Below are 17010 nucleotides of genomic sequence, written 5' to 3'. Positions count from 1 at the left end.
TAAAGACAACAAATTTATCTCAAGGCAGGCATCTAGCACAATCAGAACACACACCATAATACACTAGCCTGACAGGCAATTGGAATTAGGCCCTGGGTTAATTAGGAATAAACAGGAAACCCAGGTACATCACTTGGGGCGGAAGTTACAAATGCCTGAAAGCACATACTACCAGGATCCAGGACAACATCTAACCCATTGTTAGTATCGAATGGTTCCTTCATATGATAAAATAGAAGCTGAACCTCTCAATCTACCTCGTTATAAGATTGCACTTTATTGTTCATCTGCACTGCACTTTCTCTCTGCAGGAAAGGTATGGCCATATTAGTGGGATTGTATTACAGACCACCCAATAGTCAAAGAGAATTGGAAGTGCAAATCTGCAGAGAGATAGCAGGCAACTGCAGGAAACATAAAGTTGTGGTGGTAGGGGATTTTAATTTTCCATATATTGATTTTAATTTTCCATATATTTCCATATATTGATCCCATACTGTTAGGGGTCTAGATGGTTTAGAGTTTGTAAAATGTGTTCAGGAAAGTTTTCTAAATCAATATATAGAGGGACCAACTAGAGGGGATGCAATATTGGATCTCCTGTTAGGAAACGAGTTAGGACAAGTGACAGAAGTCTGTGTAGGGGAGCACTTTGGTTCCAATGATCATAACACCATTAGTTTCAACTTGATCATGGACAAGGATAGATCTGGTCCTAGGGTTGAGGTTCTTAACTGGAAGAAGGCCAAATTTGAAGAAATGAGAAAGGATCTAAAAAGCGTGGATTGGGACAGGTTGTTCTCTGGCAAGGACGTGATCGGTAGGTGGGAAGCCTTCAAAGCAGAAATTTTGAGAGTGCAGAACTTGTATGTTCCTGTCAGGATTAAAGGCAAGGTGAATAGGAATAAGGAACCTTGGTTCTCAAGGGATATTGCAACTCTGATAAAGAAGAAGAGGGAGTTGTATGAAATGTATAGGAAACAGGGGGTAAATCAGGTGCTTGAGGAGTATAAGAAGTGCAAGAAAATACTTAAGAAAGAAATCAGGAGGGCTAAAAGAAGACATGAGGTTGCCTTGGCAGTCAAAGTGAAGGATAATCCAAAGAGGTTTTACAGGTATATTAAGAGCAAAAGGATTGTAAAGGATAAAATTGGTCCTCTTGAAGATCAGAGTGGTCGGCTATGTGCGGAACCAAAGGAAATGGGGGAGATCTTAAATAGGTTTTTTGCGTCTGTGTTTACTAAGGAAACTGGCATGAAGTCTATGGAATTAAGGGAAACAAGTAGTGAGATCATGGAAACTGTACAGATCGAAAAGGAGGAGGTCCTTGCTGTCTTGAGGAAGATTAAAGTGGATAGATCCCTGGGACCTGACAGGGTGTTCCCTCGGACCTTGAAGGAGACTAGTGTTGAAATTACAGGGGCCCTGGCTGAAATATTTAAAATGTCGCTGTCTACAGGTGAGGTGCCGGAGGATTGGAGAGTGGCTCATGTTGTTCCGTTGTTTAAAAAAGGATCGAAAAGTAATCCGGGAAATTATAGGCCAGTAAGTTTAACGTCGGTAGTAGGTAAGTTATTGGAGGGAGTACTAAGAGACAGAATCTACAAGCATTTGGATAGACTGGGACTTATTAGGGAGAGTCAACATGGCTTTGTGCGTGGTAGGTCATGTTTGACCAATCTATTGGAGTTTTTCGAGGAGGTTACCAGGAAAGTGGATGAAGGGAAGGCAGTGGATATTGTCTACATGGACTTCAGTAAGGCCTTTGACAAGGTCCCGCATGGGAGGTTAGTTAGGAAAATTCAGTCACTAGGTATACATGGAGAGGTGGTAAATTGGATTAGACATTGGCTCGATGGAAGAAGCCAGAGAGTGGTGGTAGAGAATTGCTTCTCTAAGTGGAGGCCTGTGACTAGTGGTGTGCCACAGGGATCAGTGCTGGGTCCATTGTTATTTGTCATCTATATCAATGATCTGGATGATAATGTGGTAAATTGGATCAGCAAGTTTGCTGATGATACGAAGATTGGAGGTGTAGTAGACAGTGAGGAGGGTTTTCAGAGCCTGCAGAGGGACTTGGACCAGCTGGAAAAATGGGCTAAAAAATGGCAGATGGAGTTTAATACTGACAAGTGTGAGGTATTGCACGTTGGAAGGACAAACCAACGTAGAACATACAGGGTTAATGGTAAGGCACTGAGGAGTGCAGTGGAACAGAGGAATCTGGGAATACAGATACAAAATTCCCTAAAAGTGGCGTCACAGGTAGATATGGTCGTAAAGCGAGCTTTTGGTACATTGGCCTTTATTAATCAAAGTATTGAGTATAAGAGCTGGAATGTTATGATGAGGTTGTATAAGGCATTGGTGAGGCCGAATCTGGAATATTGTGTTCAATTTTGGTCACCAAATTACAGGAAGGATATAAATAAGGTTGAAAGAGTGCAGAGAAGGTTTACAAGGATGTTGCCGGGACTTGAGAAACTCAGTTACAGAGAAAGGTTGAATAAGTTGGGACTTTATTCCCTGGAGCGTAGAAGAATGAGGGGAGATTTGACAGAGGTATATAAAATTATGATGGGTATAGATAGAGTGAATGCAAGCAGGCTTTTTCCACTGAGGCAAGGGGAGAAAAAAAACAGAGGACATGGGTTTAGGGTGAGGGGGGAAAAGTTTAAAGGGAACATTAGGGGGGGCTTCTTCACACAGAGAGTGGTGGGAGTATGGAATGAGCTGCCAGACGAGGTGGTAAATGCGGGTTCTTTTTAACATTTAAGAATAAATTGGACAGATACATGGATGGGAGGTGTATGGAGGGATATGGTCCGTGTGCAGGTCAGTGGGACTAGGCAGAAAATGGTTCGGCACAGCCAAGAAGGGCCAAAAGGCCTGTTTCTGTGCTGTAGTTTCTATGGTTTCTATGTTACACTATTCTGCATTCTGTTACTGTTTTACCATGCTCTACCTCAACATACTGTGTAAGGATTCGATCTTTGTGAACAATGTGCAAGACAAGTTTTTTACTGTAGCTTGATACATGTAACAATAATAAACCAATTCTAATGAAGCACGATAGCTGGACTTGCAGTAACCCTGTAAACAATGGATGCTCCTTCTGACGCCACAGAAATGATAGAGTCATAGAGTCAGAGTTGTAAAAACAATGCGCCCTTTGGCCCGTCATATCCATGCTGACCTTTCCGCCCGTCCATGCTTTGCATATCTAAATGCCTCGTAAATGTAGGAAATATATCTGACTCCACCACCTCCTCTGGTAGCACATTCCAGAGACCAAACACTCCCTGTGTAAAAAAAATCTTTCCTCTTAAATCCTCTTTAAAATTCCTTCCTCTTGCCTTCAACCTACGCCTTCTTGTTTCTCATCCCCTTACCATACAAAAGAGATACTGACTATCTATCCTCTCCATCTCTCTGACAACCTTATACACCTCAAACAGGTCACGCCTTAGCCTCCCTTTTTCTTTGCAGGCAAAACAAGCCCAGTCCATCCATTCTGCCCATACAAGTACGATCCTTCAGTCCAGGCAACATCTTGGTGTATCTCTAATGAACTCTCTTGAACACAATCACAATCACATTCTTCCTACGGGGAGGCAACCAGAATTGTACAAGCAACACACATAAAAAATGCTGGTGAACGCAGCAGGCCAGGCAGCATCTATAGGAAGAGGTACAGTCGACATTTCGGGCCGGGACCCGATGCTTCCTATAGATCCTGCCTGGCCTGCTGTATTCACCAGCATTTTTTGTGTGTGTTGCTTGAATTTCCAGCATCTGCAGATTTCCTCTTGTCAGAATTGTACATGATACTTTAGGAGCAGCCGCACCAGAGAAGTTACAATATAATATTCTAGCTCTTATATTTTATGCCCCAGTTGATGAAGGTCTTCTTCATACTGTGTCCCTCTGTGTTGCTGCTTTAGTCAACTATAATTTGAACACCATGTTTCCCCGCTCATCAACATTCCTCAGCACCCTACAATTTGTGTATATTTCCTGCCTTATCTGACTTCCCAAAATGCATCACCTCACAGTTGTCAGGATTAAATTCCATCTGCCAACTCGGCCCAAGTTTCCCTCTGATTATCCTTCTGTAGCATTAAACACTCTTCCTCCTTTCAAACCATAACATGACCAACTTCAGACCATTTGTATTAGTGGAAATTTTGTTACATTTAGTGAAATGCCTTGCAACCGTTTTGATGCGTTTCCACTGGAAATTTAAATACCACTGACCAGATCGAACTGGTCACGATGCACGTGTGTAAAGCATTCTCAATGCAAACTTTGCCCATTTCTGCCTAGCTTAGACTGAATGCCTAAACTGAATCTTCCTATATACTGTAAGCCACTGAATGCCTGTTACAGAGGATTCCCTGCACACCTAGAAAACAAGTTAACAAGTTTACTGCTGACAGAGAAGACAGAATTTAATTCAGGAAATCATAATGTGAAATCATAATGTGAAATCCAGCATCCATCTCCCAAATAACAGGTGCAATTACAATATTTCTTTTCCTGTGGCTAAATTTTATTTTGTTTAGAAACGATTGCAATGAGCTGGACGGAAAACTTCAGTAAATGTTAAAAGATGCTCTACTGAAGAAATCTGAAAACACTGAAGTTCCATATACTCAAGAAGCAGAAAATATCTATAAAAAGGTGTTAGGCAGTTTCAACGTGTTCAAAGCAGCTAACACAAGGGGAAAAAAAAGACACTAAATGTTATAGTATAGCGTTGAAGTGCAGGACTATCCTCTGTGCACTGCTGGTATAAGCACCTCAAGCATTCGGCTAATGTGTTAACATAACGAATATTCTAATCCAACACAAATTTGAACAATACATCTGACTGCTGTATTGATAATCTTTTGATCATATGTAAGAAAACTAGCTGCAATATTTGATTCAGCCTGCGTTACTCCCAGTCCATTCTGTCTCACAATAGAGTGGATGAGGTAGAGTGTGGAAGTACCACAGTATCTACATAAAAAAGATTAAAGCCGACAGGATTCCATTTTACAGCTCAATCATATTGTGTTAGCACGTGCTTACCCAAGCACATACAAAATTGAAAGAGAGAGAGAGAAAAAAAGACAGACAGATATGAGCCAGAATAGAAAGCACGGGCAATTTCAGAGAACATAAAAGGATGGTAATGGTGGGGGCTCTGTTATGGTAAAGGACTATTAGGACACGGCCTCTGTCTCTTGTACCCACTCATTCCACTTTGACTTAAAATAACTGAAGTCAAGTGCTGTCTAATTTCATTGTGCTCTTTGTCAGATAAGGACTGTTCAAATTTCATAATGCCCCCGCTTTCTGTTCAGCTGCTTTATTAGCATGGGTAACCTAATTCTATTTGCTGATAAAGTCATTTTATTTTTTCTTTAAATATTTGCCTCTGTTGTGGACACAGCTGAGTTAAATACTTTATGATACAGAATTAATGAAAGCCGTGCATTTGGTCTCTTTCTATACATCAGAGGAACTGATTTTATCAAAATCCTATATCTTAATTCACTTTCACCATGGCTATGTGGCTCACAAATTCATCTCTTCTTTGGGACATATTAAGAAATTAAACTCTTTCAGTTGAAAGTTTAATTGCAGTCCTTGTTCTTTCTGTACTTAGCCTAACAAAGAAGACAGCTGTAAAAGAGAGAAACTCTAAATTGCTGGGTTGAAATTTTGCCCAACCATCATCTCCATTCCCCTTTGAGGATGATGTTAGAGATTGTTACAAGCCTCAGGTGTAAATCAGTCTTAAAGCCCAGGCTTTGTTCATTGTGGTAAAAGCTGAAAGTGAAAAGCTGAAAGTCACTCCTAAGGGAAGTCACAATAAGGATAAATTTAGGATCAAACTTGCAAATTCACTTTAACCAGCAAAACCAAAAAAAAAAAATGCAAGGCATAGCTCATTCTACTTGTATAATGAATTAACTTATACTAATCTATGTACTCATTTGCTAAAATTGACAATGAATAAAGAACCGATAAATAACCATGATTAGATCAAATGTAATATAAATATCTCAGTCCTATATCATCAGATAAGATCAAGAAGGAATTTTGGGTACTAAATTGAATTGTGATAGAAAACAGACAGTGGGATCATGATGTGCATTTAGAACCAAATACAGACAGCCATGAAATTTATGTTCTCTGCTTATTCAAAACAATTTCAACATGCAGCCAATGCCATCAGACTGTGGTTGCCTTAATGCATCACCATTGACTCTAGCTTTTTAAAAAGACAACACCAGTTCAAGCTATTCAGCGTAATGCTGCCTGCACCTCTTAAAGAGCTGTGGATCTTGCAACAGTTGGTGCTGGAGGTCATTCTGAATATGTCACGATTGCTACAAGTAAATGCATAACTTTGGAGAGTACATTTAAAAATATTTTGTGGTAAACAGAGTCTTTGGTGAAAGATATGAAGAGGAGGAAGGTTGACCTATATCTGCAGACCCTCCAGACACTTGAAGAAAGGAGTGAAAGAGTTTTGGAGGTGAATGTAAAACCGTCAATTTCTGTTCTAAGGACATGACTGCAGAGAAGCAAAACATACACTGATCTCACACACGATATTGGTCACAGACTATCAATTACACCACTAGCCTTGACCACTACACAATATACCACAATTCTATTGCTCTACTTGTAATCTCTGTCGCTCAGCACTACATCCACTTAGCACTTACTGACATCCACAATTCATGGGCTGCAACATTGCTAGCTATTCAATCCCGCCATGCAAGAACAATGCACTGCTCTCAGTGCTGCATTTCCCTCTTTCTTGCTGGATAAAGTGGCACACAATTAGTCTCAACAGCAACAAACCGATGGGGGACTTATGTAGCTGCATCCACGAGTTGCAGAAGCCAATGTTTGACATCAGCACCTCTGACCCTTGGAACAAAAACGGTATGGCTTTCCTTATCTTCTTTCTTACATCCCATTTCCCCATATCCCAAATATACAGAAGGCAGATGGTGTAGTCATTCACCTCTTACTTTCCCCTCTACCTTTATTTATTTTGTTTTTCAGACCTGGCTATGGATGAAGAATAGGAGAGTGAAGATGAAGGCGCACTGCCGTTTAATTCGCCTGTCACAACATCCGCTCAGATACAGAGGCTTGTGTTTGGTACAGGTTCTGCTTGAGCCCACGGTCACTGGACAAGAGCAGCCTTCAGTCCAGCAACAGAAAAGGACAGTCCAGTTGATAGCTCTCCGAAGAGGAAGATCACATGGAAGTTCTGCAAGGAAGTAGCTGGGGCTTTCATCAAAATAGATCTCCGTTTTTTTGATGCAGAAATATTGCTGTGATATATAAACTGTTAATCAATCTGGAAAGCTATGTCGGAGAGAAGGGTGAGATTGATCTTAGAATAGATTAAAAGGTTAGCACAACATAGTGGGCCAAAGGGCCAGCACTGTGCTGTAATGTTCTACGTTCTATCTTTAGGCCTTGCCTCTTTATAAATAACCAAAGAAATCTCAATTTAATTATACATAGTTTAATCCATTATTTGAGTCATAATAACAGTGAAAGCTGATGGTCTTTTGAGAAAAAACCTGCCAATAAAGGTATTTTTGTAATTTCATATTGATTGAATGTTCAGCATCAAACACTTAAAATATTTTATTTATCTTAAGGACATTCTTAATAACGTATATCATATATGCTTAGTGTTTGCCTTTTTTTACCTGGAATATGCTTTGCCCATCCAATGATGACCACCAGCTCCCGGTCTGCCAGATCACACAGTGTAGTAAGGGCTTTGATGTCACTGTCAGGAACAGTGGGATCAGGCATGGCATAGATCTTCTCTGGCTCAGCCACAAGCAAGTGCGAGACAATCTTGTTGACTAGAATAGAAAGCCCAGGCAAGAGAAAGCAAGAAACGTTTGCATCAGTTTAGACAGCCTCATCAGTCAGGGAATTGAGTAGCTGCAAGCGGTATCTCTTGGTAAATCTTATTTAATGTTGCCTTAATTAGAATCAATACAACCCAATTTTCATCAGAACGGCTTTGTAATACACAAATAATCAATCAGGACCCAGAAAATCTCTTAGACTACATCAAGGCACAACACATGCTGCACTTCCTAACACAAGAAAATTGACCGTCTATTTTATAAATGTTTATTTAAAAAAAAGATTGCTAATTAAATGAGCAGCACAAAATTAACAGCTTTTAGTTAACAAATAATGACTGTGAAGTGGTATGACTATCCAAATAACACAGAAAAATGGTATCAGTAAAATTCAAAGATACTGCAGTTTAGAAAGTATTCTGAGCAAACTATATAAATTCAGAACTTTGAGAAAAAGAAATGGAAGATACAAAGCAATTTTAAAAGGGGGAGAAAGTTTGTATGTATGTCTCAAGTAAAATTAAGTAAAATATGGCTATAGGTATTTTTGATAGTCTGGTCCACATTGGATCCTGCTCAATATAACCAGTTGAGCCACTCAGTCAATTCCCATAAAACAAAATCAGACTTTACAATTAATTAAATGATAAGGAAGTGACCCCAAACGTTTAAAGTATCACATTTGCGCACAAAATCAGAATAAGATGACACTCAGGCCTTTTCTGCAATAATTATAACTTGTCAGAAAAAAATTGTAGCGGGCATTTGTTTAGGAAGAAAAAAATTCTTCTATTTCTTTTTCTAGTCTCTCTGAAAAATTTCTATATAAAATAGAAGGAATTTAAGATGACATCACCTCTAGCAAAATAAATGGTGAATGTTTTATATTTCACTTTTATTAACTTAGTATCATTTCCTCCAGGGTTCAGAAAATTACACTCTTTTATATTTCAGGCATGATTCATGAAAGATGGAGCAAGCATCTTCAACAAATTATACATTTGCTTTCCTGAACTTTCAAATGGATTAATTTTATTCACGTTTAAGATGAAATGCAATCTAAAGGCTTTGTAATTATTTATTTGTGGACAGCAAAAAGTAAGTGGTGTGATTTCAGTATAACATTGAAGGAACTAGACATGTTGTGTTATTTGGATATCTATATTAAAGACCGGATTTTGATAGGCATGGCTTCATTGAAAAATCCTAAAATAATGTGATTTACAGAACTAAGTGTGAGTGCAATGTTTCATCAGTACGGTATATTACACACCATATTATATTGCTCTCCCTTCTAAAAGTGTGAGCTCTAGTCCGATTAACATCTGAAATTCCACCAAGTGCTTTCAGCTATACTTAATTATTTATTATTTAATAGAAAGAATATGTTGGAAAATACAAATAGTTTCAAACTTGACCATGGCTGTGCATAACTATGCTCAAAAAGGACAGAAAACCATGCATTAAAATGATGATACATTTCTTGTGGCTAAAAGATTTCCAAGTACTCATGCAATGGGTGCAATTTCAAAGTATTTTCCAATAAGATTAGTCAATTTGAAAGAAATAATTCACTTTTTCAATTAGGCACTGATGCAAGATGAATTGTTTTATATAATTATGTTGTTTTTTAGTATATTTTTCAACAATCATGAAAAGAGAAAGGAGGGATAAACACCTTTTACTCGTGTGATGTAAAGTCTCAACATAAAAGCTTAAAGATTTTTAAAAAAGCAATATCCAGCTTATGTATATCTATAATCTTCATTCTAGTATTTTGAGTTTGACAGAATGGTTGGCTTTGATATTCAGAATAAACATATCACAGATGAGTTTAATACTGTCAATGTTCAATAATATTAATAATCCTCCTTTTAAATCACTGTCAAGGCATACAATTAAATACAAAGATAAAATTTCTAAGGGACAAAGAACTTTCCAAAACAACAAAATATCTTTGCTATTCAAATCGTAATTTTAAAAACATGGTCTTGCAACATTACTGTTATGAAATTCATTCTTTAATTGGACCGCATAGGAAAAAAATATCGACAATTCAAAGTATTTCCACATGACTATGCATCATTTTTCATAAAGTACATCATGCTATCCTTGATGAAAAGCAAACTCTGGTAATTTATAAAATGGAGATTGGATTAGTTCTGCACTATCATCACTCCCATCTCTTTGCAAACTCTTTAACTGGCTGTGTGTGCAAGGTGAATTCACTGAAATAGATAAGACATGTTTTTGTTTTACTGGATATTAAATTAATATGCTGAAGTATTATATGCTAATTGCATCCTGCACAACTAATATAAAGTAATTCTTTGTCCTTACATGGCTTTTTGGCTGGTTGGACCAGCTGAGGGTTCAAATAAGGGCTGTTCTCTGCATCTATCCTGCGCTTGTACTTCTGCCTCCCGCCACGCACCCTATCTAAGCGCACACCTGGAAAAGAAGGAAAATGACATTTTAAAATACAAACATATGAATGCTTTTTGCCATATCTATAGTTTACCTTGATGGACAGCTTGAATTAATACTTTATTGTTTTTATTCCAAGACTGCAGGATTGGTCTACAATTTATATGTGATTTAATAGCACTGTTAACTTGACAATATTCAATGATCACCTAGGCATCTGTATCTCTGTAATACAGATTAAAAACAGATTTAAAATTGTTATGGTATTAAGAAGCATGATGATCAATCCATTGCCAGCATATATGAAACAAATCCAACAAAAAAAATTATAAGTAGTATATATGGTAATACATGTATATATTCTTTCTCTATCTATCTATTAAAACCAAATTTCTAGTAACATTTTCTAGTTTATGAAGAGATGTATGCAATTACTGATCAACCTTAGGAGAATCTTTTGATGGTTATTTCTTATCAAAACATGAAAGCAGATTGACAAAAATGAGTTACTATTGGTCATACTTCAAATTGAATTGTTAAATTTGCATATTATGAAATTAAGTTGTTATAAAAGTAAAAGTTGTTAAAGCATTTCTACTGTTACAAGGAGGAAGCAACATCATGTACATAACTTCATCCATTTTAAATTAATTTTGAAATAGATGTTCAAAATGTATGGATATATTCTTGCCAATCTCCAGTCAGTTTCCAATAAAATACCAACTTTTGTCCTAAAAGACAGGACAATATAAATGTATATTTATGGCAATGCAATTTTAAGTCAATTTTATTTTTTGCACTGCTACAAATATTAAAAGAGAAACATGCACTAGTAGTTATAGTAAATCCAAGAGGGATCACTGCCTTAAGGACAATCTATCCTTTTAATTTATTGACATCAAAAGAGGCCTAATTTAATTATATCAAATTTCTCCTGGGAATGTGCATCACCACGGAAACCAGCTAACAGGAAGTGTCAATGATATTTTTTGTTGCTTTGATTATAACACAGAAAAATGCTGCATGTTTCCAAACTGTCTAAATTTTGCCAATCACTCACATCACCAGCATGAAATGGGCTGCCTCCAAGAGCCCACAACAGGTCAGAGGTTTTAATTGAACAACATCTCTTTCTGTCGTTCCGACAAAAGGCAAGCAGGAAAAATGACTCTGGCAATATAGCTCAGAGTCTAGCAATGTCCAATTTCTCATTAGGTCTAAGCAGCTATCTAGCTGCTAATGCTGACAAGCCTTGAACCTTTTATTTTTGCTCAGAAATTACTTTGGCAGGAACAGCAATACAGCTTCATCACAGACGCCTGACTGCTGTTGCATTAACCCGAATGAGACCTCATAGACTGGCGATTCGGTGTGGTGGAAATCTGCCCGCATGCAACATGTACAAATCTTTTGTTATCCTGGCAGACGCTTGGAGCAAAAGGAAAGCATCACAAAGCTGTGCCCATTAATAACCTGATTATTTGTGTCTTTGCACACTTGTATCAATTGGGAAAGGCACAGGGGAAAGACAACCATTTACTAAGCTGGAAACAAAAGACAAGTAGGTTAATACACAAGGTAGTGTGTGTGTCAAGACTGTGACACAAAAGCGTCAAGGAAAGTAATGCAATGAAATGAGAAAACACCAAAATGCACCACCCTGACCTGTTTAGATCTACTTTATCAGTGCTTCATAACACTGGTCCAGCATTACACTTCTTATGTGGTGCAATTATAAGGAAATATACCTAAGGATTTGAAGGCAAAGAGGACATATGAAAAAAACTAAAGTACGGTTCTCAACAGCAGTAACGAGTGGACCTCCTACACAGAGCTGACTGCATCAGATGCTGATGTTGCATTATATCGAGAGCCCATCTGATCTCTTTCTTTCATCTTTTGGGGTCACAAATTGGGTTACTGATGAAAACTTCCAGTACACTTTTAAAATGGAGAATATGCCAATCCTGTTGAAAATGGCACTGTTTATCCAACTGGCCCAACAATACTGACAAAGCAGCTTAACAAAGTTCAGTATTATAAATTTTGGATCTGCAATGAAATCTGAAGTTCCATTCCAAAGAGCTGAACGTTGCCATACGAGTCACCCAGGACTTATTCTATAATTAATCGGCATTCTAACTTCTGGTCTCTCCAGTATTGTACAGGCCGAGAAACATAAAAGCAAGAAAAACCAACCCCAACAACCTATCACAATTGGGGAAGACAAACCTGCCTGCACACTACACTCAAATCATGCTGTCCTTCTGAAGAGCATAAGAAATAAAAGCAGAAGTTGGCCATTTATACCTGTAACTAAATCCAGTAGCATCATGGCTGACATTTTCCTCCTTTCCTACACTAAATCTATGTTTGTCCTTTCTCTTTCTATCCAGTGTGCTCATCAAGCTATACGTTTAACATACTCAAGAACTAAGCCATCGTAACCATCTTCCATGGAGAATTCCAAAAGTTCATTCCTTTCTGGGTGTAGAAATTCCTCTGCATCTCGGTCCGGAATGGATGATCCCTTTTACTGAGACCATAACTTCCTGCTCCTATACACGCAAGCTTTTCATCTAACTCCGACAGGTCTTGTAAAGGAGGGAAGGGGGCAGAATGTTTGCCTTGATAAATACCACAGCTGGAGGAGATGCTCGAGATGGATTTTTCTCTTACATTCTTTTCCTTTTACTCCTGTAATGGCTCTGGTGGTCACAGTGAAAACCTCCCATCTTCTCACTGGCATTCCAAATTTAGAATGGTATCCTCCAGCATGACTAGGAGTCTTTATTAGATATATTATTCACTGCTTTAAGTAGGCTTGAACACTTACAGAGAAACTCAGCCTAATAAATAAGTAATGTCCTTCCATCTTCCATCTGTCACCATGGTAGTTTAGCAGTCAGCGTGACGCTATTACAGCTTGGGGCGTCGGGGTTTGGAATTTAATTCTGGTGTCTCGGTAAGGAAGTTTGTACTTTCTTCCCATGGATGTGTGAGTTTCCCCCCATAGCCCAAAGATGTATGGTTAGTCGGCTAACTGGTCATTGTAAATTGTCCAGTCATTAGGTAAGGGTTAAATCAGAGGATTGCTGGGCAGTGTGTCTCCAAGGGCCGGAAGGGCCTATTCCATATTATTTCTCTAAATAAAACAAAATGAATAATGGAAGATAATGTGCCTGCCGCTGTTTTAATTTATAGGTGTAGGCATCGTAGACAAGGTCGGCATCTATTTTCTGTTCTTAACTGCCTTTGAGGAGCTGATGATGAAACACTCTGATGAATGGCCACAATGTTGGTATCTTCGCTGTGATTTGCCGTTGGCAGGGAGCTTCAGATTTCAGGCCCAGCAACAATGAAAGGATATCACCTGCCCCAGAGTCAGGAGAGTATGTGACTTGGGGGGAAGTCTGCAGGTGGTGGTGGTCCCGTATGTCCATACCCCTGTTATACTTAGAGGTAGAGACTGCCTGCTCATCAGGATACTTAGAAATGTCAGAAGAGAGAAATCATTACGAAAGTAATATTTTGAAACAACTTCATGAACATTGGCTCTGAGATCAACTTTACCAAGATTTTTTGTCAATTAATTCACAAATAGAGTTGTTTGGGTTGAAAACAAATCATGCAACTTTGTAAATACAGAAAAGCAAAAATAATCAATTTTAAAATCAAATATGGGGATTTTAAAACCTTCAATGTTAAGTGACATTTTATTTTTTACATCAATATATAGCTTTTTTGAAATATTTGGGTGATTCATATGTTTTTATTCAGTGAGATTACATGACTAATACTCCAGCTGTATGGAGGCTATCCAAGTCTCATCTAACTCTTTCCCTAAAGCATCAGCATTGCTGGAGATCTGTCAATCCATGTAACATCATCAAACGATAGCTCTGGTCAGTCAATAACCCTCGAAGGCTTATTACTAATAATAATAACCCTCTGATGGTTATTACTGGAGCTGCTAGGTTAATTTGCCTACACACAACTGGAGTAGACTGATGATCATTTGAATAAATCTGTGTTAAATCTACTAGACTAAAGAGGTGATTTAATGCTTTGTATGCACTGACCTACTTTTACTACTAACATGGACTATATTGTTTTTAAAAGTAATGGCTAACCTCCTGCCCTTAGTGAAAGGGATACCTCTTTTTTCCCATCCCTCTTCTATAAAAGTATGTCTTCCATTTAATTGTGAAGATTCTTTCTGGTAAGGCCAAATGGTTGGTATTTATCAGTGCAGTACAATATAACTTGCTTACAAAGGTCTTGACCATTAGAAGTTAGAATATAGTGGAGGCTGTATTAGTGAACAATCATATGAGTGCTCTCCTTTGTTATTATGACAGGTATTGGAATGCAGAATGCTGAAGGAATGCTTTACGTATTTGCCCATTATTGTGTCATTTAATTTTTTTGCTTGCTTTTCATTTACCTCATTTTTATTTGCATCACCACTGGTTTACTATTTCACTGTAGATTTAGAAAACAGGCAAACAATTATGAGCTGCTTTCAAATAGTTAAACATTTGTATGACTGTTGGCATAAACAGATCCTAATAATAAATCAGACACCAAAAAAAGCTGCAGAGCGCAGATAATGGCATGTGCTGCAGGATGCCACTCACGAGGGTTAGCTCATTCCCAGTCTCAGTTAGTTGAAGGGCAAGACTTGCAGATCACAACAGTGTGTTCCCACACTGTTTCAATCTTCATTTCATGTCAACACTCCTGTAACTTCCAACATTAGGAGTCATTATTAAGTGTTCCCTAAGTATCTGGAAATAAACTACCCGACAAAATTTTGCTTTTATTGTTCTACCTGCCTGATAAAATTCAGACCAATTCAATAGGAGAAATTAACAGCGATAACTCAAAGACTTTTATCTTTAAAGCTTAAAAAAGTCCATTAACATGAGGATACAGTGACATATTATTAAAAATCATTGGAAAGATTAAAACAGCTCAGTGTATATCGCTATCATTATGCTGTCTATTCTGTCCAGTTATATAAAGTAAGATCTTGTTACACTTTTGCGACATTTTCATTAAAAAATACATAAAGGAAGTATCTTACACCTCACTAAAGTATTTTCACTAGTTCAAAATGCTCTGCCTGAAATGTCAACTGCTGCACTGCAGTATTCAATTAGTGTCATTACTGATCATAGCACGTTACTAAGAACCTAGAAAAGGCTACTTCCTATTGGGAAAGATTATCAGATCTTTAATATTCTATTATATGCACTGAAATGTACCGGCAAATCTTGTTAAAATGGAGCTAGAATCCACTGATTAACGTAAATAGTCATGAAGCACCTGGCATGTATGGAGAGGTACGTGTGGATCAGATCTGGCCAAGCATTTCACATGTAAAAACTTATAATGATCCTCAAAGTCAAAGGGCATAAAACTGGATTAGGTAATGCCCAGTTTTCATGACAGCCCAAAATGACAGTTGCAACATGTGGGCACACATTTGGCACAAGTTTTGCTGAACAACACATTGTTAAAGAGCATTAATATCTATGCACTGAATGTTCACTGGAAGTGTGCAGAATAGGCATCTCATCACATCAATCAACATGCCACACAGATCTGACGCTAGCACTCATTTTAGAGGTCAATGCTTCAACTAACAGCCTTTCTTAAGCAGGCATCCCCGGACATACATTGAGCGGTAGTAATGATCTGCCCCATCAGTGTTATTTAAAAGAACCTCCAACTATAAATCTTGATTTCTTCTTGCCATTGTTGTAATTTGACAAGAGTTTTTGATGCTTTAGAGATTTTCACATCTACAGGGAATGTTGCTGAAGGTTTGCTGACCTCAAGCTTTTGCAGAAACCAGTTGCTCTAATGCCGGCATCAGTAAACATTTATCTTGCAATGTAGTATGACTGGGAGAATGAGCTGAGGCCTGAGCAACTGGACATATTTCAACAAGCAGGCTTGTAGATTTTTATATGCCTTGGAAATCAAGGACATGTGTTTGTGCAGGAGAGTTCCACAGAGTTAAAAGGTCTTGAATGGCAGAATAGGCATGAGAGATTGATTCCACAATTCTTGCTTCCACTCATTCCATCCTTAAGTTTATGAAAATGGTTCTCAGCTTCACTGCTAGACTCCAATGTTACTAGATCTGCAAGACAAATGGTGACATTGGGCACTAGCCACTTCATTATGGCTGGTTTGCTAATGGTGTGTGAATGCACATGGGCACTATTTTGATGCTGGAAAGAATAGACTCCAAGTTTTGTGCAAAGTTTTCTGTCATCCTCTATACTCATCCGCCATTTTCTAATTAATTTCATTGGAGTCTTCTATTATCTTGACATTTACGGAGCTGATATCTGCAACATCATTCTTCCCAGCAATGTTTGAAAGTTGCTTGCATCTTGGAATTTACAACGTACATATCTCAGCTCTTTATTTCCTTTCAAATTGCACATGATGCCAGTTTTAAAGCTGGTAGCTGCAAAAGCAAAATGAAGTGACACTTCATCTTCGTCATTATTGTCTTTACCTTCCTGCACAATTGACGGATTGTGGTGTCTGTATATTCAAAATGAGTAAGGGCAGAGAACAGGAAAAACTAACAACTGCATATTTGCATGAAAAAGAGAATGTGGATTGACTGAGTTCAATGCAATCCTCCAAAAGAGTA

The 17010-nt window shown here is 38.0% G+C and overlaps 1 protein-coding gene across 24 annotated transcripts in view; it reads right to left on the bottom strand.

Annotated features, from left to right (window-relative positions):
- The window catches only part of esrrga (estrogen-related receptor gamma a), a 240417-nt gene that overhangs the window by 26484 nt on the left and 196923 nt on the right, over window positions 1-17010 (bottom strand). For all 24 annotated transcript variants that reach the window (XM_063055763.1, XM_063055760.1, XM_063055754.1 and 21 more), the window contains 2 exons: window positions 10245-10355; window positions 7734-7895 (listed from right to left, as the gene is read on the bottom strand). In XM_063055763.1, coding sequence (XP_062911833.1) covers window positions 7734-7895; window positions 10245-10355 — 273 coding nt within the window. The remainder of the gene's footprint in view (window positions 1-7733; window positions 7896-10244; window positions 10356-17010) is intronic.

Source organism: Mobula hypostoma, chromosome 8 (genome assembly GCF_963921235.1).
Source record: "Mobula hypostoma chromosome 8, sMobHyp1.1, whole genome shotgun sequence".
Lineage (NCBI taxonomy): Eukaryota > Metazoa > Chordata > Chondrichthyes > Myliobatiformes > Myliobatidae > Mobula > Mobula hypostoma.
Note: the sequence above shows the minus strand (reverse complement) of the source record. Positions and strands in the feature narration are given on the sequence as shown.